The sequence below is a fragment of the Heptranchias perlo genome, chromosome 28 (assembly GCF_035084215.1).
Source record: "Heptranchias perlo isolate sHepPer1 chromosome 28, sHepPer1.hap1, whole genome shotgun sequence".
Taxonomy (NCBI): Eukaryota; Metazoa; Chordata; class Chondrichthyes; order Hexanchiformes; family Hexanchidae; genus Heptranchias; species Heptranchias perlo.
Window position 1 is genome coordinate 31481892 of NC_090352.1, and position 25949 is coordinate 31507840.

The window sequence follows — 25949 nt, forward strand, 5'->3', positions numbered from 1 at the left end:
AAAAATCTTTTATAAACCTATAAAACGTAAAAGGGTAGTTAAAGGAAATCTTTTTGTGGAGGCAGAGGGACTGACTGAAGTACTGAACGAGTATTTTCCATCTGTTCACAAAAGAGGATGAAGTTAATGTTGGAGTGGAGGAGGAGGGAAGAGAGATATTGGATAGGATGAAAATAGATAGAGGAGGTGCTAAACAGGTTGGCATCACTCAAAGTTAACCAGTCACCCAGTCCAGATGGATGCATCCTAGGTTGCCGAGGGAAGCAAGGGTAGCGATAGCAGAAGCTCTGACCACAATCTTTCAATCCTCCTTGGATATGGGAGTGGTGCCAGAGGATTGCAAATGTTACACTCCTATTAAAAAAGGGGAGAGGGATAAACCTAGTAACTACAGGCCAATAGGTTTAATGTCAGTGATGAGAAAACTACCAGAGACAATTGTCAAGAACAAAATTAATTCTCACTTGGAGAAGCGTGGGTTAATAAGGGGCAGCCAGCCCCTTGTTAAAGTCAAATCATGTCTGACTAACCTGATTGAGTTCTTTGATGAAGTAACAGAGAGGGTTAATGAAGGTAGTCCAGTAGATGTTGTATATATGGACGTTCACAAGGCATTTGATAAAGTATTACTTCACAGACTTATTCGGAAAATAAAAGCACATGGTATTAATGGGATGGTGATAACTTGGGTACGTAATTGGCTAAGGGATAGGTGGCAGAGAGTAGTGGTGAATGATGTTTTTTCAGACCGGAGAGAAGTATGCAGTAGGGTTCCCCAAGAGTTGGTATTAGGAACCATTGCTTTTCTTGTTTTATGTAAATGACCGAGACTTGGTTTTTGGGAGTACAATTTCAAAGTATGCAGATGATACAAAACTTGGCAACATAGTAAATAGTGCAGGATAGTAGCAGACCTCAGGAGGTCAGAGAGAGTCTGGTGAAATGAGCAGATACACGGCAGATGCAATTTAATGCGGATAAGTGTGAAGTGATGTATTTCAGGAGGAACATGAAGAGACAGCATCATCTAAATGGTACTATTTTGAGGGGGAGTGCAAGAGCAGAGGGACCTGTGGGTGCATAGTCACAATTCATTGAAGGTGGTAGGAAAAGTTGATAAGGCGGTTAATAAAGCATAAGGGCTACTTACCTTTGTAAATAAGGGCAGTGAATACAAAAACAAGGAAGTCATGCTCAATCTTTACAAATCACTGGTTAGGCCTCAGCTGGAGTATTGTGCACAATTCTGGGCATCACACTTTAGGAAGGATGTCAAGATCTTGGAGAGTGTACAGAGGTGTTTAACCAGGATGATACCAGGGGATGATGGACTTCAGTTAAGTAGAGAGATTGGAGAAGCTGAGATTGTTCTCCTTGGAGCAGAGAAGGTTAAGGGGAGGCCTGATAGAGGTATTCAAAATTACAAGGGGTTTTGATAGAGCAAGTAGGGAGAAACCGTTTCCAAGTGGGTCAGTATCCAGAGTCATAGATTTAAAATAATTGGCAAAAGAACCAGAGGGGAAATGAGGAGAAATCTTTTCACACATAAGGCTGTTAAGATCTGGAACCCACTATCTGAAAAGGGTAGTGGAAGCAGATTTCATAGGGACTTTCAAAAGGCAACTGGACATGTACTTGAACAAGTCTTTCAAAGAGCCGGCACAGGCACGACGGGCCGAATGGCCTCCTTCTGTGCTGTAAGATTCTATGAATTCATTTTCTGTTTTAAATTAAGAGTACAATTTAAATTTAGCATGAATATGGCAGTTGCTCTTCTGAACTTGGATAATCTTTTCATGCCTCCTAATTTCTACATATGCTGTCCACATGCTCTTCATAACAGAATCTTCACTGTGTTGTAATCAAAACATTTTAAGCCTCTTACTCAACTTATTCTTTCCACGGATTTGAAATTTCAGGAACTCATCTTTCCCAGTTTCCCGTCCTCCTACAATCTACAGGATTTTAAAATCCAAACGTTAAGTCACAAGTGCCTAACAAACAAAAACAGAAAGTGCTGGAGAAACAGAAGAATCACCATCTGTGGAGAGAACAAACAAGTTCATGTTTCAGGTATCGACCCTTTTTCACCAACTTGTTTGTTCTCTCCACAGATGCTGACTGACCTGCTGTTTTTCTTTTCGCTTTCGATTTCCAGCATTTTGTTTAATCTCCTAACTAAGCAAGGTTCTTTGAAGAAGCTCGAGATTCTCTCAATAAGTAGGTAAACAAGCTTTTAACCAATTATATCGTCCAGACAAACAGAAAATGAACTGCTTCTGCTTCTTTCCTGGCCTATTCTGCAATCCTCCCTCCCTTCTTCCCAGCAGTGGCATGCGCGCGCCTTCAGACGCGCGCATGCCACTGCTGGGAAGAAGGGAGGGAGGTTATGTGTTTCCTAAATCCCTCTGTCTATCCATCGCCCTCTCTTTAGAATCTTAGAATGATACAGTACAGTAGGAGGCCATTCGGATGTGTCGACTCTTTGAAAGAGCTATCCAATTAGTCCCACCGCCCTTTCCCCACAGCCCTGCAAATTTTTCCCTTTCAAGTAATTATCCAATACCCTTTTGAAAGTTATTATTGAATCTGCTTCCATCACCCTTTCAGGTCGTGCATTCCAGATCATGACTCGCTGCATAAAAAAATTCCTTCTCATCTTGCCTCTGGTTCTTTTGCCAATCATCTTAAATCGGTGTCCTCTGGTTACCAGCCCTTCTGCCACTGGAAACAGTTTCTCCTTTTACACTCTGTCAAAACCATTCAGATTTTGAATATCTCTATTAAATATCCCCATAACCTTCTTTGCCCTAAGGAGAACAACCCGAATTTCTCTAGTCTCTCCACATAACTGAAGTCCCGCATCCCTGGTATCGTTCTAGTAAATCTCCTCTGCACCCTTTCTAAGGCCTTGACATCCTTCCTAAAGGAAGATCCCCAGGATTGGCCACAATACTCCAGCTGGGGCTCAACCAGTGATTTATAAAGATTTAGCATAACTTCCTTACTTTTGTACTCTGTGCCTACTTATAAAGCCACGATTCGCATAAGCTTTTTGAACAGCCTTCTTAACTTGTCCTGCCACCTTCAAGGATTTGTGCACGTACATCCCCAGGTCTCCCTGTTCCGGCACCCCCTTTAAAATTGTACCATTTAGTTTATATTGCCTCTCTTCCATCTTCGTACCAAAATGCATCACTTCACACTTCTGGCTTAAATTTCATCTATCACGTGTCTGTCCATTTCACCAGTCTGTCTATGTCCTCCTGAAGTCTGTTACTAACCTGCTCACTGTTTATTACATTTCCAAGTTTCGCATCATCTGCCAATTTTGAAATTATGCCCTGTGTACCCAAGTCCAGGTCATTAATATATAACAAAAAGAGCAGTGGTCCTAATACTGACCCCTGGGGGACACCACTGTATATTTCTCACCAGTCTGAAAAACAACCGTTTGCCACTACTCTCTGCTTTCTGTCCCGTAGCCAATTTCATATCAAAGTTGCCATTGTCCCTTTAGTCCCATGGGCTTCAATTCTGCTAATAACTAAAGTGGTACTTTATCAAAACGCCTTTTGAAAGTCCATATACACATCAATCGCACTACCTTCATCAACCCTCTTCAGTACTATGTCAAAGAACTCAATCAAGTCAGTCAAATACGATTTGCCATCAACAAATCTGTGCTGGCTGTTATTTATTAACCCATACTTTTCGAAGTTACAATTAATTTTGTCTAGGATTATTGTCTCTCTAAGTTTCCCACCACCAGTTAGGTTGACTGGCTTGTCGTTGCCGGGTTTATCCCCTCCCCTTTTTTGAACGGGGGTGTAACATTTGCAATCCTCCAGTCCTCTGGCACCGTTCCCAGACGTTACGTAGAAATAGCATTATGAAATGCTGGATTGCTATAATCTTTATCATTTATACTACAAGATGATTTCCAAAGCCACAGCAGTTACAAAGCAAGAAACACAGAACATAGGAACAGGAGTAGGCCATTTAGTCCCTTGGCCCTGTTCTGCCACCCAATGAGATATGTGACCTAACTCCAAATACCTGCCGTAGCCCCATATCCCTTAATACCTTAGGTTAACAAAAATCTATCAATCTCAGATTTACAATTAACAATTGAGCTAGCATCAACTGCGTTTGTGGAAGAGTTCCAAACTTCTACCACCCTTTGCGTGTGGAGGTGTTTTCTAACTTCACTCCTGAAAATCCTGGCTCTAATTTTTAGGCTATGTCCCCTTGTCCTAGACGCCCCAACCAGCAGAAATAGTTTCTCTCTATCTACCCCATCAGTTCCCCTTAATATCTTGAAAACTCCGATCAAATTACCCCTTAATCTTCTAAATTCCAAGGAATACAACCCTAGTTTGTGTAATCTCTCCTTGTAATTTAACCCTTGGAGTCCAGGTATCATTCTATTAAATCTACATTGCACCCCCTCCAAGGCCAATATATCCTTCCTAAGGTGCAGTGCCCAGAACTGAACACAGTACTCCAGGTGTGGTCGAACCTGGCTTTGTATAGCTATAGCTTAACTTCTATCCCCTCACATTCTAGTCCTCTAGATATAAAGGCCAGCATTCCATTAGCCTTTTTGACTATTTTCTGTACCTGTCCATTACATTTTAATGATCCATGTACAGGGACCCCTAAGTCTCTTTGGACCTCCACTGTTTCGAGCTTTTCACCATTTAGAAAGTACTCTGATCTATCCTTTTTAGGTCCAAAGTGGATGACTTGCAGTTTTGCCCATTCACAATCTATTAATATCTCTGTAGTTTTATGCTTCCAGCTACACTGCTTACAATGCTGCCTATTTTTGTGTCATTGGCAAACTTGGATATGTGGCTCTCTATCCCATACTCTATACTTCAAATGCTTAAAAACTCATGATTCATCACTATTTTCCCCACCCCTTTTCTCTCTAACAGTTTGCTTCCCTACATCTCCTCTCCCGAAAATGTTAAAAGCTACAACCGAAGCTGAACTTGTTCTCAGACAGTCACACATGCACTTTCAACTGGAACTGCTGGATAGTAACCAGGAACAGGTGCCTACTGCCTGAACCAGCTCAGCCATTTGGAATATCGCTTCACAACTGTTTTCTGTCCAAAAGCTAAGGTGGTTATGGCCAGCAATAAGAGAACCACATTCAGCCTATAAAAGGAGGTTGAGCACTTCACCCATTTGCAGCTAGGAAGAAAATGGTACTGCTCCCATTGGAGCAGGCAGAGACCATCATTTTTTGAGGTGGTCCTCCATTTCTCTGGCATCCGTAGATTTTTGCTAGCGATGGCTATTAAGGGAGATGGAGTCATGGCAGGTAAATTGAGTTAGGATACAGATGGCGGAACAGGCGTAAGAAACTGAATGGCCTACTTCAGTTCCTATGTTCCCCAGGTAGCAGCACTTTTTTTTACATGAAAATTCTATCAATGGCTGCAGTGAAATCTAGAAAACGAATTACACAATCTTGTATGCAGCACACACTGATTCCCTCAATATGCCCAAATCAGATAAACTACTTAAAGAGCAAGCACAGTACTTGTCAAAACACTGGTGCACTTTAATTCTGCAATCGTTTTACAGTGTAGTGTTGCGATACATTTCATATACCTTACACTGCTGTTGTGCAATACACATGAAGCAGGTTGTAACAGTTACAGGTGGATTTATGGCAGCTTTTATAGACGTTTGTTTCCCACCCTTTGGTGCCTTGTGATATTATTACCTTTGCATGCAATATCCAACAGTCCTGTTTCAATTTTTTCATTGGTAATTTTGTGACGAGGAACAAAGACTCTGCCTCATTAGATTAATACTAGTATTGATTTCACAAAATGATAAACTGCATCATTGAAGAATTCTTGCCATTAGACTGTGGGAGCATCACAGCAAGCCTGATTCTGCTCTCATGTTCAAACATGTGAAGCTTCCAGCAGAGGCCAGTGGATGGTCTTCAGCAGTAAGAACCTAAAGGCCCTGAGGACAACTCAGTGCCCTACTGCTGCCCAAGTCTGCAACCAAACTGATTTAAAAAATCAACCAAAGGAACATGCTTGGTATATGATTTTGGAAATTGAAGAGAATTACAATGAGAGTCCACTTTTATGAGCATCAGCAGAGTCAAACAGCTCGATATAGAATGCACACTTGGCATATTTTTCAGTGAAAGGAAACTACCACAAGTACAAATAACACCCAATTTCAGCAATGGGAGTAAAATGAAACACAAAATTGCAGACATTTCAGGCAACTTCTGTACATCCAAGAATTTTTTTTAAATTAGTGCAGAACTGAGGAGAGACGGTGTAACAGGGGACTCTTACCCTATTAATTGTGGGTGTCAGGCCAGGCAGCTTGAATGGTGTTGATTTCAAAAAGTTCAAGAGGAAACTTATAAAAATAATTTTTAAAATCAAGATATAAAATCCAATTAAAAAAATCAGACGATTTAAAGCTTTCTCCCACCTTATTTTTTAGTCTATTTCTGATAATGCAAAGTTATTTTTTCACTAAAAAAGATAGAATTATCCAATAACTTTTTACATAGAATTTGCAACACAGGAACAGACCATGAATGCATGAAAATTAATCTTTGAAGCACTTGTTAGATGAATTGACCGGAGGCTACTTTGTTGATGGTTTAAGTGCTATTTTAAAAAAAACAAAATTTTCTCAAAGAACACTACTGCTACAAACACTAGTATCCACTCAAAAACCACGTAGTATTTATGATTCTTAAATAGAAATCCACTATCTATACAGCACACAATTTAGGAGACATCAAAAATATAATTATTTCAACCTCTAATTGCTATACATAGTTTCCACAACACTGGTGTTAAGCAAGTGAAATAATAACTTACGTTAAAGGTGCTATATAAATGCATGAAAACTTCAAAAGGCGCTTCACAGGAGGGTAATCAGACAACTGTTGACACCAAGCCAAAGAACAAGAAATTAGAACAGGTGACTAAAAACTTGGTCAAAGAGGTAGGTTTTAAGCAAGGTTTTAATGGAGGAGAGGTAAAGAGATTTAGGGAGTGAATTCCAGAGTTTAGGGCCTAGATGGCTAAAGACACTGCTGCCAATGGTGGGCGAAGGGAGTGGGGAGATGCACAAGAGTCTAGAGTTGAAGAAATACAGAGAAAGGTTTGGAGGAAGTTACAAAGATAGGGAGGTGCAAGGCCATGGAGGGATTTGAACACCAGGATGAGAATTTTAAATTGAGGTGTTAGCAGACCGGGAGCCAATGTAGGTCAGTGAGCACAGGGGTGATAGGTAAGCGGGACTTGGTGTGTGTTAGAATATGGGCAGCAGAATTTTGGATGAGCTAGTTTATGGAGGGTGAAAGATGGGAGACCGGCCTGAAAAGCATTGGAATAGTTGAACCTGGCGGTAGCAAAAGTATGGAAGAGGGTATCAGCAGCAGATAAGCTAAGATAGGGCGGAGACTGGTATGTTACAGAGGTGGAAGTAGGTTTTTATGATGGAGAGGATATGGGGTCAGAATCTCAGCTCAGGGTCAAATCGTGGGCTTCCAATGAAGACACTTCTTGCTTTGTCTTGTGAAAATTCTGGCAGATAATAAGATAATGGATGTTCTAGAATATGTACATTAAAATCCAAATTTACAATATCTAAAAATATTTCAACTCTTCAAACAGTGTTAAGAAGTAGAAACAAGATACTTAATTCTGGTCATTTAACGAGATTGAATGAAACTCATTTAAAAAAAACCTAGAGTGGTCAATTTAGACATGTTGAACCAATGCTGGTTAAGATCCATCCCAAGGATGGGTTGCATGTTGGCATCAATTTAGATCCAATGGTGAGTTTCAAACTGGTGCCAACTTGGGCCCATCTCAATATAAACTAGCAGCAGTGAGTGTCCTGTACCAAGTGCCTCATATTTTGATTTCAATTACTTGCTCTGATGTATGCTTTCTCAATAAAAATAATTGTTACCATAGAGCAATCCCTGCTAAGAGCAGCAGAAGCACAGCTCTATTCAACCTCTCCACTTTAGGTACAAATATTAAACCTCAATCATGCAATGAGATCTCAGCACAACCCAGCAGCAGACTCTTGTTCTGTAAAACATTTCAAATCTCTGGCTTGAACCACCCCATACCCCCTTCCTTTTCTATCAGTGTCCATCTACAAATCATCCCAATTCTGTAAATTACATTAGTCAGCACTTCTGCAAAAACTCATTCAACTGCCTGCTTAGAATTCCAAGGTACTGATTTGTAATTTCATATATTAGAGCAAATTGCAGCAAAATTGCAATTAAATTCACCAGGAAATAGGTTTCTAAATTGTTTCATTCAGACAATTGTACCCGTGTATTCCCACTCTTTATCAGCCTCATAGAGTCATAGAGTAGAGTCATAGAGTCATACAGCACGGATAGAGGCCCTTCGGCCCATCGTGTCCTCGCCGGCCATCAGCCCTGTCTACTCTAATCCCATATTCCAGCATTTGGTCCGTAGCCTTGTATGCTATGGCATTTCAAGTGCTCATCCAAATGCTTCTTGAATGTTGTGAGGGTTCCTGCCTCCACAACCCTTTCAGACAGTGAGTTCCAGACTCCAACCACCCGCTGGGTGAAAAAGTTCTTTCTCAAATCCCCTCTAAACCTCCCGCCTTTTACCTTGAATCTATGTCCCCTTGTTATAGAACCCTCAACGAAGGGAAAAAGCTCCTTAGTATCCATCCTATCTGTGCCCCTCATAATTTTGTACACCTCAATCATGTCCCCCCTCAGCCTCCTCTGCTCCAAGGAAAACAAACCCAATCTTCCCAGTCTCTCTTCATAGCTGAAGCGCTCCAGCCCTGGTAACATCCTGGTGAATCTCCTCTGCACCCTCTCCAAAGCGATCACATCCTTCCTGTAGTGTGGCGACCAGAACTGCACACAGTACTCCAGCTGTGGCCTAACCAGTGTTTTATACAGCTCCATCATAACCTCCTTGCTCTTATATTCTATGCCTCGGCTAATAAAGGCAAGTATCCCATATGCCTTCTTTACCACCTTATCTACCTGTTCCGCCGCCTTCAGGGATCTGTGAACTTGCACACCAAGATCCCTCTGACCCTCTGTCTTGCCTAGGGTCCTCCCATTCATTGTGTATTCCCTTGCCTTGTTAGTCCCTCCAAAGTGCATCACCTTGCACTTTTCCAGGTTAAATTCCATTTGCCACTGTTCCGCCCATCTGACCAACCCATCTATATCGTCCTGCAGACTGAGGCTATCCTCCTCACTATTTACCACCCTACCAATCTTTGTATCATCAGCGAACTTACTGATCATACCTTTTACATTCATATCCAAGTCATTAATGTAGACCACAAACAGCAAGGGACCCAGCACCGATCCCTGTGGTACCCCACTGGCCACAGGCTTCCAGTCACAAAAACAACCTTCGACCATCACCCTCTGCCTTCTGCCACTAAGCCAGTTTTGCATCCAAAGTGCCAAGGCACCCTGGATTCCATGGGCTCGTACCTTCTTGACCAGTCTCCTGTGCGGGACTTTATCGAAGGCCTTACTGAAATCCATGTATACCACATCCACTGCGTTACCCTCATCCACACGCCTAGTCACCCCCTCAAAAAATTCAATCAAATTAGTCAGACATGATCTTCCCTTGACAAAGCCATGTTGACTATCCCTGATTAATCCTTGCTTCTCCAAGTGGAATATTTCTTCTGCCATTGAAAATAAATGCACAGTACACTAGGTTTTGAATCCCATGTAGCAAGATATACTAAGGACTCCTGATAGCTGTGAGTTTGCATACAAACAATTAAAGGTTTCAGGTTTGATCTCCAGGCTGCATTAAGTTAGCTGATTTCGGCCAGGACAGAGGAAGAAGCGCTGCAGTTGGCTTCCACACCCTGGGTTGGGCATGTGAATTGGGGAGAAAGGCAAGCTTCCTGCTTCTGATCCCTACGCAGCAACCCTCCCTGCCACCCCCCCCCACCAAGCTGTAGAACTGCATGTATGGACATCAAGTGAGGATAGTAGCAGGCTTAACTGCGATGGTGCCTCAGTTAAACCGACTGTTGACACAGAGTCAAGATTCAGATATAAATAATAGCCATTAAGCAGGGTACAAGACAACTCCAAGGCTCCCCATAGAACTAAAGCCCAGCGAAAAATAAATGCCTTGAGAAAAAGGAAGATCGAGTAAAAATGTCCACGTAGAAGCTATATAAAATAAAACTTCCAATTAAAGAACCAAAGCCTCCACATCTTCATTCTCAACTGGTGACAGCAGTCATTAAAGAACAATGCAATTTTTAAAAAAAATATACAAAAAGTTGTAATTAGAACATCCCCTTCCATTTTACTGCTGAACAACAATAGCAGAGAAATACATCTCATACCAAATAGGATTACAGTTGCATTAATGTATTCAATAAACAACACAGATACAATGCACTTCAGTGACATTCATTTTTAGATTTCATGGCCTGCTTTAACCACCAACTACTTTTGCCTAAAACAAACTGAAACAGCAATAAACAAATGACAAGACATTCAGAAATTTGGTCAAAGACAAAAGCAAGATGAGTGACCACAATACCTCTCAATATCTAAATACAGCTACATACCAACAGACAGGGCATCTACCTTTAAATGATTAAAGCTTCAAATACTACATTTTTTGAAGTTAAATGGAAGCCCCAGATTAAAACCCTGAACTATTTTCCATAGTTCCACACTGCTGTCACTTTCAGTGAAGCCATAAGCCAGCATAACTCAGTACTTTGATGGGAGGGGATGAACGTAGAGAAAATGGGAATCTACAATAGAAAGAAATGTTTCATCGTAGAAAAAGACTAGTGTGGATTTGGTTAGAATTAAGGAATAGAGCAGCTGTCATGCTACTGAGTGTATACTAAGGCCACCAAATAGCAGTAATTTAAAAAAAAAATTTGTTCACGGGATGTGGGCGTCGCTGGCAAGGCCAGCATTTATTGCCCATCCCTAATTGCCCTCGAGAAGGTGGTGGTGAGCCGCCTTCTTGAACCACTGCAGTCCGTGTGGTGACGGTTCTCCCACAATGCTGTTAGGAAGGGAGTTCCAGGATTTTGACCCAGCGACAATGAAGGAACGGCGATATATTTCCAAGTCGGGATGGTGTGTGACTTGGAGGGGAACGTGCAGGTGGTGTTGTTCCCATGCGCCTGCTGCCCTTGTCCTTCTAGGTGGTAGAGGTTGCGGGTTTGGGAGGTGCTGTCGAAGAAGCCTTGGCGAGTTGCTGCAGTGCATCCTGTGGATGGTGCACACTGCAGCCACAGTGCGCCGGTGGTGAAGGGAGTGAATGTTTAGGGTGGTGGATGGGGTGCCAATCAAGCGGGCTGCTTTATCTTGGATGGTGTCGAGCTTCTTGAGTGTTGTTGGAGCTGCACTCATCCAGGCAAGTGGAGAGTATTCCATCACACTCCTGACTTGTGCCTTGCAGATAGTGGAAAGGCTTTGGGGAGTCAGGAGGTGAGTCACTCGCCGCAGAATACCCAGCCTCTGACCTGCTCTCGTAGCCACAGTATTTATATGGCTGGTCCAGTTAAGTTTCTGGTCAATGGTGACCCCCAGGATGTTGATGGTGGGGGATTCGGCGATGGTAATGCCGTTGAATGTCAAGGGGAGGTGGTTAGACTCTCTCTTGTTGGAGATGGTCATTGCCTGGCACTTATCTGGCGCGAATGTTACTTGCCACTTATGAGCCCAAGCCTGGATGTTGTCCATGTCTTGCTGCATGCAGGCTCGGACTGCTTCATTATCTGAGGGGTTGCGAATGGAACTGAACACTGTGCAGTCATGAGCGAACATCCCCATTTCTGACCTTATGATGGAGGGAAGGTCATTGATGAAGCAGCTGAAGATGGTTGGGCCAAGGACACTGCCCTGAGGAACTCCTGCAGCAATGCCCTGGGGCTGAGATGACTGGCCTCCAACAACCACTACCATCTTCCTTTGTGCCAGGTATGACTCCAGCCACTGGAGAGTTTTCCCCCTGATTCCCATTGACTTCAATTTTACTAGGGCTCCTTGGTGCCACACTCGGTCAAATGCTGCCTTGATGTCAAGGGCAGTCACTCTCACCTCACCTCTGGAATTCAGCTCTTTTGTCCATGTTTGGACCAAGGCTGTAATGAGGTCTGGAGCCGAGTGGTCCTGGCGGAACCCAAACTGAGCATTGGTGAGCAGGTTATTGGTGAGTAAATGCCGCTTGATAGCACTGTCGACGACACCTTCCATCACTTTGCTGATGATTGAGAGTAGACTGATGGGGCGGTAATTGGCCGGATTGGATTTGTCCTGCTTTTTGTGGACAGGACATACCTGGGCAATTTTCCACATTGTCGGGTGGATGCCAGTGTTGTAGCTGTACTGGAACAGCTTAGCTAGAGGCGCAGCTAGTTCTGGAGCACAAGTCTTCAGCACTACAGCTGGGATGTTGTCGGGGCCCATAGCCTTTGCTGTATCCAGTGCACTCAGGCGTTTCTTGATATCACGTGGAGTGAATCGAATTGGCCGAAGACTGGCTTCCGTGATGGTGGGGATATCGGGAGGAGGCTGAGATGGATTATCCACTCGGCACTTCTGGCTGAAGATGGCTGCAAACGCTTCAGCCTTGTCTTTTGCACTCACGTGCTGGACTCCGCCATCATTGAGAATGGGGATGTTTGCAGAGCCTCCTCCTCCCGTTAGTTGTTTAATTGTCCACCACCATTCACGACTGGATGTGGCAGGACTGCAGAGCTTTGATCTGATCCGTTGGTTGTGGAATCGCTTAGCTCTGTCTGTAGCATGTTGCTTCTGCTGTTTAGCATGCATGTAGTCCTGAGTTGTAGCTTCACCAGGTTGGCACCTCATTTTTAGGTACGTCTGGTGCTGCTCCTGGCATGCTCTTCTACACTCCTCATTGAACCAGGGTTGATCCCCTGGCTTGTTGGTAATGGTAGAGTGAGGAATATGCCGGGCCATGAGGTTACAGATTGTGCTGGAATACAATTCTGCTGCTGCTGATGGCCCACAGCGCCTCATGGATGCCCAGTTTTGAGCTGCTAGATCTGTTCTGAATCTATCCCATTTAGCACGGTGGTAGTGCCACACAACACGTTGGATGGTGTCCTCAGTGCGAAGACGGGACTTCGTCTCCACGAGGACTGTGCGGTGGTCACTCCTACCAATACTGTCATGGACAGATGCATTTGCGACAAGTAGATTGGTGAGGACGAGGTCAAGTAAGTTTTTCCCTCGTGTTGGTTCGCTCACCACCTGCCGCAGGCCCAGTCTAGCAGCTATGTCCTTCAGGACTCGGCCAGCTCGGTCAGTAGTGGTGCTACCGAGCCACTCTTGGTGATGGACATTGAAGTCCCCCACCCAGAGTACATTTTGTGCCCTTGCTACCCTCAGTGCTTCCTCCAAGTGGTGCTCAACATGGAGGAGGACTGATTCGTCAGCTGAGGGAGGACGGTAGGTGGTAATCAGCAGGAGGTTTCCTTGCCCATGTTTGACCTGATGCCATGAGATTTCATGGGGTCCAGAGTCAATGTTGAGGACTCCCAGGGCCACTCCCTCCTGACTGTATATCACTGTACCGCCACCTCTGGTGGGTCTGTCCTGCCGGTGGGACAGGACATACCCAGGGATGGTGATGGAAGAGTCTGGGACGTTGGCTGAAAGATATGATTCTGTGAGTATGGCTATGTCAGGCTGTTGCTTGACTTGTCTGTGGGACAGCTCTCCCAATTTTGGCACAAGTCCCCAGATGTTAGTAAGGAGGACCTTGCAGGGTCGACTGGGCTTGGTGTTTTGCCGTTGTCGTGTCCGGTGCCTAGTGGTCCGATGCCGGGTGGTCCGTCCGGTTTTATTCTTATTATGACTTTTCGTAGTGAGATTTTACAACTGAGTGGCTTGCTAGGCCATTTCAGAGGGCAATTAAGAATCAACCACATTGCTGTGGGTCTGGAGTCACATATAGGCCAGACCGGGTAAGGGCGGCAGGCTTCCTTCCCTAAAGGACATTAGTGAACCAGATGGGTTTTTACGACAATCCGGTAGTTTCATGGCCATCATTACTGATACTAGTATTTTAATTCCAGATTTTTTTTATTTAATGAATTGAATTTTAATTAATTAATTGAATTTAAATTCGCCAGCTGCCGTGGCGGGATTTGAACTCATGACTCTGGATTTTAGTCCAGGCCTCTGGATTACTAGCCCAGTAACATAACCACTATGCTACCGTACCCGAGACAGAGGAGCAAATCTGCAGGAAATTATAGAAAGCTGCAAGAACTATAGAGTAGTGATAATGGGGGACTTCAATTATCCCAATATAGACTGGGACAGTAACAGCGTAAAAGGCAAAGAGGGGGAGGAATTCTTGAAATGTGTTCAAGAGAACTTTCTGGAACTGTGTGTTTCCAGCCAACCAGAAAGGAACCAGTGCTGGATCTAGTTCTGGAGAATGAAGTGGGGCAGGTAGAGCATGTTTCATTGGGGGAGCATTTGGGGAACAGTGATCATAATATTAGGTTTAGAATAGTTATGGAAAAGGAACAATCAAATATGAAAATGCTTAACTGGAGGGCAAATTTCAGTGAGGGATCTGGCCCAGGTGGTTTGGAATCGAAGATTGGCAGATAAAACAGTAAATGAGCAACGGGAGGCCTTCAAAGAGGAGTTGGTTCAGGTATAGAGTAGACATCCCTACGAGGGGGAAAGGAAGGGCATCCAAAACTACAGCTCCCTAGATAACAAAAGATAGAGATTAAAATGAAACAGAAAAAGGAGGCTTATGACGAAAGTACAGTTCATAATACTGTAGAGAACCAGGCTGAATACAGAAAGTACAGAAGAGATCTAAAAAAGGGAGTAAGAGGGGCAAAGAGTATGAGTATAGATTAGCAGCTAACAGAAAAGGGAACCCAAAAGTCTTTTATAAACATATAAACAGTAAAAGGGTAGTCAAAGGAAGGGTGGGACCAATTAGGGACAAAAAAAGAGGAGGCAGAGATCATGGCTGTGGTATTAAATGAATACATTGCATCCGTCTTAGGAACATCGGAACAGGAGTAGGCCATTCAGCCCCTCGTGCCTGCTCCGCCATTTGATAAGATCATGGCAGATCTGTGATCTAACTCCATATACCCGCCTTTGGCCCATATCCCTTAATACCTTTGATTGCCAAAAAGCTATCCATCTCAGATTTAAATTTAGCAATTGAGCTAGAAAAGAGTATGCTGCCATTGTAGCAGTAAAGGAGGAGGTCGTCGAGAAATTGGTTCGGATAAAAATAGGTAGAAGTACTGAAAAGGTTGGCAGTACTCAAAGTAGACAAGTCACTCGGTCCAGATGGGATGCATGCTAGGCTACTGACGGGAGTAATGGTGGAAATTACAAAGGCTCTGGCCACAATCTTCCAATCCTCCTTAGATATGGGGATGACGCCAGAGGACTGGAGGACTGTAAATGTTAAACCCCCGTTCAAAAAAAGGGGAAGAGGGATAAACCCGGCAATTTCAGGCCAGTTAGTCTAACGTAGGTGGTGAGGAAACTTTTAGAGACAATAATCCTGGACAAAATTAATTGGCACTTGGAAAAGTATGAGCTAATAAAAGAGTCAGCACGGATTTGTTGAAGGAAAATCGTGTTTGACTAACTTGATTGAGTTCTTTGATGAAGTAACGGAGAGGGTTGATGAGGGTAGTGTGGTTGATGTGTATATGGACTTTCAAAAGGCATTTGATCAAGTACCACATAACAGACCTGTTAGTAAAATTGAAGCCCATGGGATTAAAGGGACATTGCTAGCGTGGATACAAAATTGGTTTGGGGACAGAAAGTAAAGAGTAGTGGTGAATGCTTGTTTTTCAGAATGGAGTATGCAGTGGTATTCCCCAGGGGTCAGTATTATACCTTTTTTAATATTTTTTATTAATGACCTGGACTTGGGTATAGAGGGTACAATTTCAAAGTTTGCAGATGACATGGAATTTAACTCGGAAATGTGGTAAACAATGTGGAGGATAGTAACAGACTTCAGGAGGACACAGACAGACTGGTGAAATGGGCAGACACATGGCAGATGAAATTTAACGCAGAGAAGTGTGAAGTGATGCATTTTGGTGGAAAGAATGAGGAGAGGCAGTATAAACTCAATGGTACAATTTTAAAGGGGGTGCAGGAACATAGAGACCTGGGGGTGCGCATACGTGAATCTTTGAAGGTGGTCGGACAAGTTGAGAAGGCTATTCAAAAAGCATATGGGATCCTCGGTTTTACTAACAGAGGCAGAGTGTACAAAAGCAAGGAAGTTACACTGAACCTTTATAAAACACTGGCTAGGCCTCAACTGGGGTATTGTGTTCAAGTGCACCACACTTTAGGAATGATGTTAAGGCCTTAAAGAGGTGCAGAAGAGATTTACTAGAATGGTACCAGAGATGAGGGACTTCAGTTATATGGAAAGACTGAGAAGCTGCGGTTGTCCTCCTCAGGACAGAGAAGGTTACAGGGAGATTTGATGCGAGGTGTTCAAATTCATGAACAGTTTTGACAGTGTAAATGAGAAGAAACTGTTTCCAGTGGCAGAAGGGTCAATAACCAGAGGACATAGATTTAAGGTGATCAGCAAAAGAGCCAGAGGCGACATGAAGAAACATTTTTTTAATACAGCGAGCTGTAATAATCTGGATGCAGTGCCTGAAAGTGTGGTGGAAGCAGATTCAACAGTAACTTTCAAAAGGGAATTGGATAAATACTTGAAGGGAAAAAAAATGAAAGGGCCACGGGGAAAGAGTAGGGGAATGGGACTCATTGGATAGCTCTTTCAAAGAGCCAGCACAGAAACGACAGGCCAAATGGCCTCCTCCTGTGCTGTACTGACTATGATACTATAATGGAGCCTTAAATTGGCAGTATTTCTTTTTAAGAGAAATGTAATGCTATTGGTAACCAAATACTAGTTTTAAAATAAGATCTGTTCTCCTTCCTTACCCTCAAGAATTCTAATTTAAAGGCAGCCAACTTACAAGTCACCTTTTCTATTCAATAAATTTTAAACTTACGATATTGATTTCCGCACTTAAAAACCTCCTTTGATACATTTTAAAGCTTAGTTACTTTACAGGGCTTCTGTTGGAAGATGCCAAATCAAAACCCCTTCAGTGTACAATGCCAATAGGTATTAAACTCTTAAAAGGTATGCAAACAACAACCACTAAAGTGCATTATATTGCACCCTACATATAGAAAGATGTCCCAAGATGATTCACAGAAGGGAAAAAATAAGGTTGGGGCGTTAGGAGAGGTGACCAAAGACTAGGTTCAGTAGATGGTTTTTGTGAAGGCATTTAAAAGGTGGAGAAAGCAGCAGCAGCAATTGGGGAGGAATTCCAGAACGTAGGGCCAAGGCAGCTGAAAGCTTTACCACCAATGGTGAAACCCAAGGAGGGAGCGGCACAGGAGGTCAGAGTTGAAGGAATGAAGGTCTTGGGATAGGACACAAGGGTCATCTAAGTTGTAAAGGCACTTATGAATGAGGATGAATATTTTGGAAATTGGTATGCAGGGAGATAGGGAGCAGGTCTAAGTCAGTAAGGATCTGACTGACAAGCAAAAGGGGCTCTGTATGGGAAAGGACACGGGTGATGGAGGGGCTGATGAGCACGACAGTTGAGAAATTAAGCCATGGAGACAAGGAAGGCATGGCTAAGACTTTTGCCTGCAGTGGAAGGAGGGGATGCGCTGAGATAAGCAATGTGGTGGAGGTAACATACGTGGTCTTGGCAGTAACTAGGATAAAGAGTTTGAAGCTCATCTTCTGGTCCGGCAGGACACAGAGGTTGTGCACTGTGCAGTGCAGCCAAGTGAGCAGATGGAGAGGGAGACTAAATCATTGGCAGGGAAATTAATTTTATTCCAGGGGGCAAAAACAATACCTTGGCCTTCCCAACGTTTAACTGGAGGAAAATGACTTGTCACAACTTGAAATTGGACAGGCAATCTAACAGAAAGGAATAGTCATGGTATTGAGGGAAATGGTGGAGAGGTGGAACTGAGCATTATCAGCATACCCATGTCTATGATTATGTCACTGGAAGGCAATATGCAAATGAGGAAAAGGAGAGGGGAAGATTACAGTGGAGCTTTGGGGTATACAGAAGGTGCCATACAGCAGTGGGAAGAGAACACATGGTTGCAGGTTGGCTGGCTGCATCATAACAGGGCTAGAGTGGAGCCACACTAGAGCAACGAGAGATAATTTGACATGGTCAGAATCACGGGGATACGGTTGGTGACTTTCCTCAAGGTGGGCTTGGCGTTGTGGGTAGAACCCAGACTGAAGGGATTTAAACAGAATTGTGGGAGAAGTAGGCATGAAGTTGGATATGGAGAGGAAAGGAAGGTTGGAGATGGAATAGTAATCTAAAAGGACAGAGGTGTCAAGAGTGGTGACAGCAGTTTTTAAGGGGAAGGAATGGCGTTGTCTGAGCTAAGGGAACATTTCCAATGTGAGCAAACATTGGGGCAAGAAAATGTAACTGATTGATCAGGAGTTGGGTGGGGAGTGCATCTTAAGCGAAAGAAGCAGATCTCACAGAACCAATGAACTTGGAAATGGTGGAAGAAAAATACAGTGATAGGGGTTGAAGCTGGCATGATGAAGGGCTAGGGTCTTGGATAGGAAGCAAAGGGAGCAGAAGGCACTTTTGAACAGATTGAAGTAAATGCCTGAAGCAAGTGTGAATGTGGGAGATGAAAAAGTCCAAACTTCTTGCTCCAAAAACTCAAGCAGCAACACCAAGTGACTATGATGTGCAACAATGCTACAGACTAGCCCATCAAGCTCATTTACCTTAATGGATTTGTACTACAGTAACTGCCAGTTATCAATAATTCAGCCTCATTTATCACGATCAGGCCCCAAGCTTAAGCTTTTGATTCTACTGTCACACCAAAATCCCCGTTCAAAGAATCTAGCTGTTCAAGGTTCAGTTACATAAAAAAAAGATTTACATATAGCCCATGCAACAGGTTTGTAACGATAATAACCCTTGCCTTCCTGGTCTCGAATTCGCTCTATTGCAATTAAATGTACTGATGACCAAAACTGTATGTAACATTTTAAATGTGATCTTACAAACATATTGAAGAAATGATTCAACATCTTGGATTTATAATCCATACATCAGGCATTCACTTCAATCTGTAAAAAAATTGTCTTTTCAGTAAACTCAAAGTTCTCTGATAGCTGTTGGTAAAGATAGCTTGTAACCAAACCGTACAGACGGAAAACAAAAACTGATCTTAGCCAAGTGGCAATAAGGTTTGTGGAATTGGCCTCCGCGCCTTGAATAGGGAGAGAAAAGTTGGCCAGGGTACCTGATCTTGATTACAATCCAATAACCCTTGCTGGAAAGTGCATCTTGGATGAGAAAAGAACCAGGCTTTTCCCTCCCGAAACAGTCAGACTTCCACCATCTCGGCTCAGGTATGAGCAGTCACTTGGGCAGATTCCATAGGGTAACCAGCACCTTTGGGACCATACCCAAACAGGAATCACCAACATCTTTAGGAGAGGATGAAGGGGAAGGAGAAAACGGATTTTAAAAACCCACACACTTCATTTTCTCTTTTACAATGTATTTTAAGCTTTTATTTGAGAACAAGTGACCACCTTTAAAACAATGTACACTTGTAATCTAGGAAAAGAACTCCATAAATTTATGATGTAGAGCTTTTCTAAATGTGTATTATTTGAAGAGCACTAATTTTAAACAATATTAGAGTTTATTCAGCTCCCTAGTATGTAACTATAAAAATAATTTTGTATATTAAATAACCACGGTGTTGACATTAGAATCTAAAATATAATTAGAAGTTTAAAGGGTCTTATTAATTGTAAAAATGTATTAGAAAGGGGTTACACTCAATCAATATTTCTAAATGCCAAATTAAATCACCCAGTACTACTGTAATTTAGATCTATAAATCATTAATCAATGTGATTTTTGACGGGTAATTGCTTAACGCACTTTCCCTCTTCTTTGGGCACCCTCATACCAGGCGCCCTCTCCCGCAAAAGAGAGATCTGCTTTCAGTCCTCCACTTTGGAATTACTGTAAGCATGGTTTGCTCTCAACAAATCCCCAGGCTTTCGGTTCTAATAAAACAAAAAGGCAGTTTTAAACCATAAAACAGGATCAAATGAAGGTTGAAACAACAGTAGGTACTGTTACCTCCCTTTATAATCAAAGGTACACAGCAATTCAAATGTGGAGTTTTTTTTCTTGAAGTGGACTAATTCAGAAATGAAATTTAGCATACAAACAGCAACTAGTTGACATGATAAAAGTACATACGTTAGGCAGTTATTTTCCCTTTTTCTGCGTGCAGATGGGCATGACAACAGTTCGATGTTGCTTTTGGACAAACTCATACATACATACATACCTCGAAAGTGACTGCACTTTCAATATCTCCAGATCTGAAATTTCAAGATATCTTACATTTTTTTCCCCCTTTGTCCAAGAAACTGAAGGATTTTATAATATAAACAAACCAAGACTAATTACAATTGTTATTTTACATTCAGGTGGGCACTGAAAAATAAATGCAATCCTTCATTGTGGAGCAAAGTTTAAGAGTGGAACATTAACTACATTACTGTTTTGAGAATACTTGCTACAGTCCAAGTGTACTCTGCCATAGCTACAGTGGTGAAGCCACCTTGCATCCTTAGTAGTGACTGAATTAAGGCAGATTAGTTCATAAAACTGGTATCTCATGCATCCAACAAAGCCAGTTTTAAAACTTCAACATGCATCTTGGAAAGCGCTACAAGGTTATAGGCCATCTAAAGTGATGATTGCGTTGTATGACACATATCACGTGTAATCTTCTTTCACTAACCAACAATGAATTCAGCAAACCTGCAATGAATTTGAATATTCCACATGTACTGGATAATATCTTCACAAAAGATTATGATTCCACAAAATTATTCTGTTTTTTGTGCAGGGTGACAAACACCTCTATTTGTTGCACTACCAACAAGGTACATAATCTACTCCTGCTGATTGAAAATTGCTTTTTGTGCTTTTAAAAAAAAATTATCCAGTAATTCAAATTAAGCAATGTGAATAAAGAAGCATTGAGGGCTTTTTGTGCAAGAAAAATTCAAATTCAAATTAAGCAACTTCAAACAGGAATAGACTTCAGTAACACTAAACAATTTCACATTTGATGAGGAATAGTGTATTACAAATACATGTACAACCAGTGCATTTAAAGCTCTTCAATTCATCATTTATTAGGCTTTAATGTTAATTTTAATTGCGTCTTGTGAAGCTCACCAAACTTTCTGTACAAAAAAGGGGATTCAAGTTTTAGAATATATTGGTTGCACTTCATGTTTTTTGGAGTTGATAATTGAAGCTAGAGACTGAAGAATGCAGTTTTATTTTTAAAAAAAATATATGCACATTAAATAGGTAACAGACCAAAAAACACAAGTTCAATCTGCAATGTAGCTCAAACCCATACTGTAATAGAATAAGATTATTTTCCTGGAGTACTTACAGTTCATCTCTTTGTCTCTGTGACAACACCATTTTGATTGTGCGAAATCAAGTCCGATTTGTATAGCAGCTGCTGCCGCCTCCACAGGAGATCCAAATTCCTTGCAAACTCCTAATTTAGTATGAGTACTGCCACACAGTGGCCCTACGCCAACACAAAACACCTTTTCAGAAGCCAAATCCAAGAATCAAAAATGGGACTTGGTGACATTCAACAACCAATATTCATTTCACCTGTAAATTAAATTAGAAAGAAATTAATCAGAATAAATATTTACTATGCACAACAAACATCAATTATCTTCAAAACACTTTTATTTGCCTAAATTATAAACACAGAACCACAAAGGGAACATTTCCAATTTGAGAGTGGCGTTTACCTTAAGTTTATGATGATCTTTAAATTATAATAGCAAGGATAAAGAAGTCTATTTTGGAGACAGAAACAATAGCATGTGTTATTCTGCTTTAAGTACTGTTTTTTTTTGGGGGGGGGGGGGGGGGGCGGGCATATGAGCAGGCAGGTTAATGGCAGAATTGCAGTATCAGTGAAATTATCACCAATCATATTGCAAATCCTTTCAATCCAATCTATTTATGTCTGCAAAATAATATTGTTTCAGTAATTAACTGAGCTAGCAATATTGTAATTGCAATATTATAAGCATTTAGTAGTAAAATAATTAAAGCTGCTCCATCACTTAAAACATACATTTGTAAAAAGTGCACGGTTCTCCTTTTTTCTAATTATTACATATGTAGGAAGTGTACCCAACAATTTCAAGTTGCTGTTCTCACGAGAAATAACAGAACACCAACCGCAGTCTTCACTTAACAATGAAAAGTTTATAACAAGACCCTAAAAGGGGTACTTCGTAATACTGATGTGACATGCACAGATACATTTCAATAGGGCCAGTAACAAAATATAATTCAACTTAAACTGACACAGCACTTCTCACAAAACAGCATTTCAGAGTGCTTCATGGGGAGGGGGAGGGAAAAGAAGTGGCCATTGAGCAGGAAGTAAAGGAAATTGGAGGCAGAGGGAGATCAAAAGCATGGTCCGAGGTAGGTATTTTTTTTTGGGGGGGGGGGGGGGGGGGGGGGAGGGGGCAGGGATAAGTAAGGCAATTGATTTTGACAAGGAGTTCCAAAAGGGTGGCCAAAGATGCAAGTTGAAGAATTTGAGGGGAGGATTAGATTGACGGAGGAAAGGAGAGAAATTGGAGGAGATCAGATGAGTTTAGGTGTGTGTCTAAACACCAAGAATTGCTCACAACATTGGCACATAAGATTAAAGGAAACAGATTTTAGCAAGGTAGTGGGTGACATGGAAAGAGAGTGTGTAAGGTAAGCAAGATGCCCAGATTGAAATAAAGGCAGTCATGAGCCTGTCCTGGAGAAACCGAATCCTGAGACATCCACAGCATAGAAGTTAGGCAAGGATGTCATAACAGATGAGATAGGAAATGTGGAGGGGGTGAAGAAAAGGGGAAGAGAACAGAGGATGAGGAGCTCAGGTCTGGAGGGCAGTTAATACACACCTGAAAGTACATAGATAACTACAGTACTTACATTATACCCTACATTACAATAATGATGACCCAACTAAAGTACTTCATTGGCTGTGGAGTGCTATGTCCTGAGATCGTGTACGGTGCTATAGAGATGCAAGTAGTGGGGGTGTCCAAAACTAGGGGCCATAAATATAAGATAATCACTAATAAAGCCAATAAAGAATTCAGGAGAAACTTCTTTATCCATTGAGTGGTGAGAATGTGGAACTTGCTACCACATGGAGTGGTTGAGGCGAATAGCACAGATACATTTAAGGGGAAGGTAGATAAATACATGAGGGAGAAAATAATAGAAGGATATGTTGATCGGGTGAGATGAGGTAGAGTGGGATGAGGCATAAACACCAGCATATTGGGTCGAATGGCTTTTTTCTGCTGTAAATTCTATACGTTCTTGGGAAAAGCGGACCTGAATTAGCTCTAAGTATTAGTAAGACTTTGTTTAGGAGGAACCTACTCTCCACCTCTAATATAATAAAATGTCACGCTACACGTTACCCCACCAGCGAACAAATGTTATCTGTTTTTAATATAATGGGTCATTTGCTGGCTCTCTCTGCCTTCCGGATGTTTCTGCCTCTCTCTGTGTTTTTTTTTCTCTGTTTTTTTTCCCTGTTTGTTTTTTTGTTGAATGTGTATTCGGAGGTTCTGCAGGTAACACCTCTCTGTCTGAACACGGTGATTGCCTTGGCAACGGGCAGTTGCAGGGGCAGTCTGTAAACACCATGTATTATTGTTCAATATGTATAAATGCGTAGGCTTCAAGGAGATCTTGAAACATTTGCCTGAGGAAGGAGAAAATCTCCGAAAGCTTGTGAATTTAAAATAAAATTGCTGGACTATAACTTGGTGTTGTAAAATTGTTTACAATTGTCAACCCCAGTCCATCACCGGCATCTCCACAAAATGAAAGAGGGGGAATAAAATTATACTTCTGGAAAACAGCTATTTAATGAAGCTGCAACTACAGAGCTAAAAATCCGAGAATGATCAGAGCATACAATAACTCAACATGAAAGTTTGTTTTTATTCTACAGCAACTTGTATTGCCTTTTCCAGTATCATTTGCAGACGAGGACAGTAGAAAAATACTGTTTGCAAAACAGCTAAGCATACTTGTAATGCCAATTTATAAGCCAAAGGTACATAAACATTGATTAATCAGAAGAAAGCATATCTAAAAAAATAAATGGGCCATATTAAATCTGTCTGTACAATCTCAAGTTTCAAATGGAAAATCAGGTGACTTAATGTGCATTCAAGTAAACTGGAAGCAACGGACATGTTGCAATTAACTCTGCCCAAAAAGGAGAAAAAAAATCAAAGCTCGAATTTTTTGTTCATAATGCTTATACTTATTTTGAAATTCAAGTTGATATTAAACTGCTGAGCTTTCCAACTCCATGGGAAAATATGGCAAAGCCTGTGGAGGAAAGAGTGCAATTTAACTCCTTTCATGCATTAGCGCACTGCTGGCATATCAACAGTACACAAAAAATTAAATTTGATTCCCATTCATTTCAGTTTTAATCTAAAGCATATGTTACTCTTTCTATTCTCTTTCCTGCTCCTTCTCCCTATTTGAAGTCTACAATGGGAACCCATTCCCACTTCTCAAACATGTGGCTCTTGAACCAGCTGGTGTGGGGAACATGAGACTTGTTGCATAACTCGCTTTTCATTCGCATCTCCCTCCTCCCTTCCCATGTCATATAACATACCTGATCGCGACTTGATGCTAAAATAGTCTGGTTGCGATTGAAATTCATCACGTACCAAGTACAGTAGAGGACTTATATTCCACCTCTACGGTTAATGGATCTGCATACTGCTCCACAATAAGAGTTTTCAGTTGGTGTATCAAATCTGGTGTGTTTGCAATATTAACACCTCCAATTATCAAATAAGTACAGCTTTATGAACCAAACAAAGCTAATCACAAAAATTACATCAGCACAAATTTTAGATTCAACCCAAGAACAAAACCCTTCAGGGTCCACACAATTCCAATTCACTGTTAAATCTGTAGATGAGCAGATTCCCCTCCTTTGCTGTTGTCTTATAAAATGCATCTAGATGTTCAGTAATTGATGGAAGAACTGTTACATGGAACATGTTCCTCCTTTGTTACTACTGTCTGAAATCTTTTCCTTCTTTGGAAATCGGCCAAATTTCATAGAAAATGATCCTAAAAATCAAATCAAAGCAATTTGAAAAAGATATATATTGTTGTAAAAATGCAACTGGTTCACTTATGTCCTTCAATGAACAAAATCTACTAGCACTGCCTGGTCAGCATTCATTTGACTCCAGTCCCACAGTAGGTGATTGACTCATCATGTTCTCTGAAGTGGCCTAGCAAGCCACCCAGTTGTACAACTCCTACAAAACAGAAATGTATCTAGCATCATCAGAGTGTAGTGGGTCAAGGCAGCAGCCTACCACCACCTTCTCAGAGTAACTGAAGATGGGCAATAAATGAAGTATTGCCAGCATTGCCCACAACCAGAGAATAAAAAAAGTGACTTAATTCAGATACAGTACGATCTTGAGCAAGCACAGCATGTCTGAAAATCTTGCCAATTTCAGTAACTTCTGGTGAACCAATATTAACCCTTTAAGCACTAAAAATAGCATATCTCTGTGGGTGCTATCAAAGCAATTGGTAGGGTCTTTACACTTGCCTTATTACTATTTTAGACATTTGCAGGGCTTATACCAGGAGAAAGGTTACTTTGAATCAGT

At 41.8% G+C, this 25949-nt stretch overlaps 1 protein-coding gene across 1 annotated transcript in view; it reads right to left on the reverse strand.

The window, feature by feature from the left end:
- LOC137345011 (lissencephaly-1 homolog) overlaps positions 1-25949 on the reverse strand; it is a 111540-nt gene that overhangs the window by 62772 nt on the left and 22819 nt on the right. Inside the window, exon 2 of the mRNA XM_068008350.1 lies at positions 21626-21858. Coding sequence (XP_067864451.1) covers positions 21626-21657 — 32 coding nt within the window. The 5' untranslated portion in view covers positions 21658-21858. The remainder of the gene's footprint in view (positions 1-21625; positions 21859-25949) is intronic.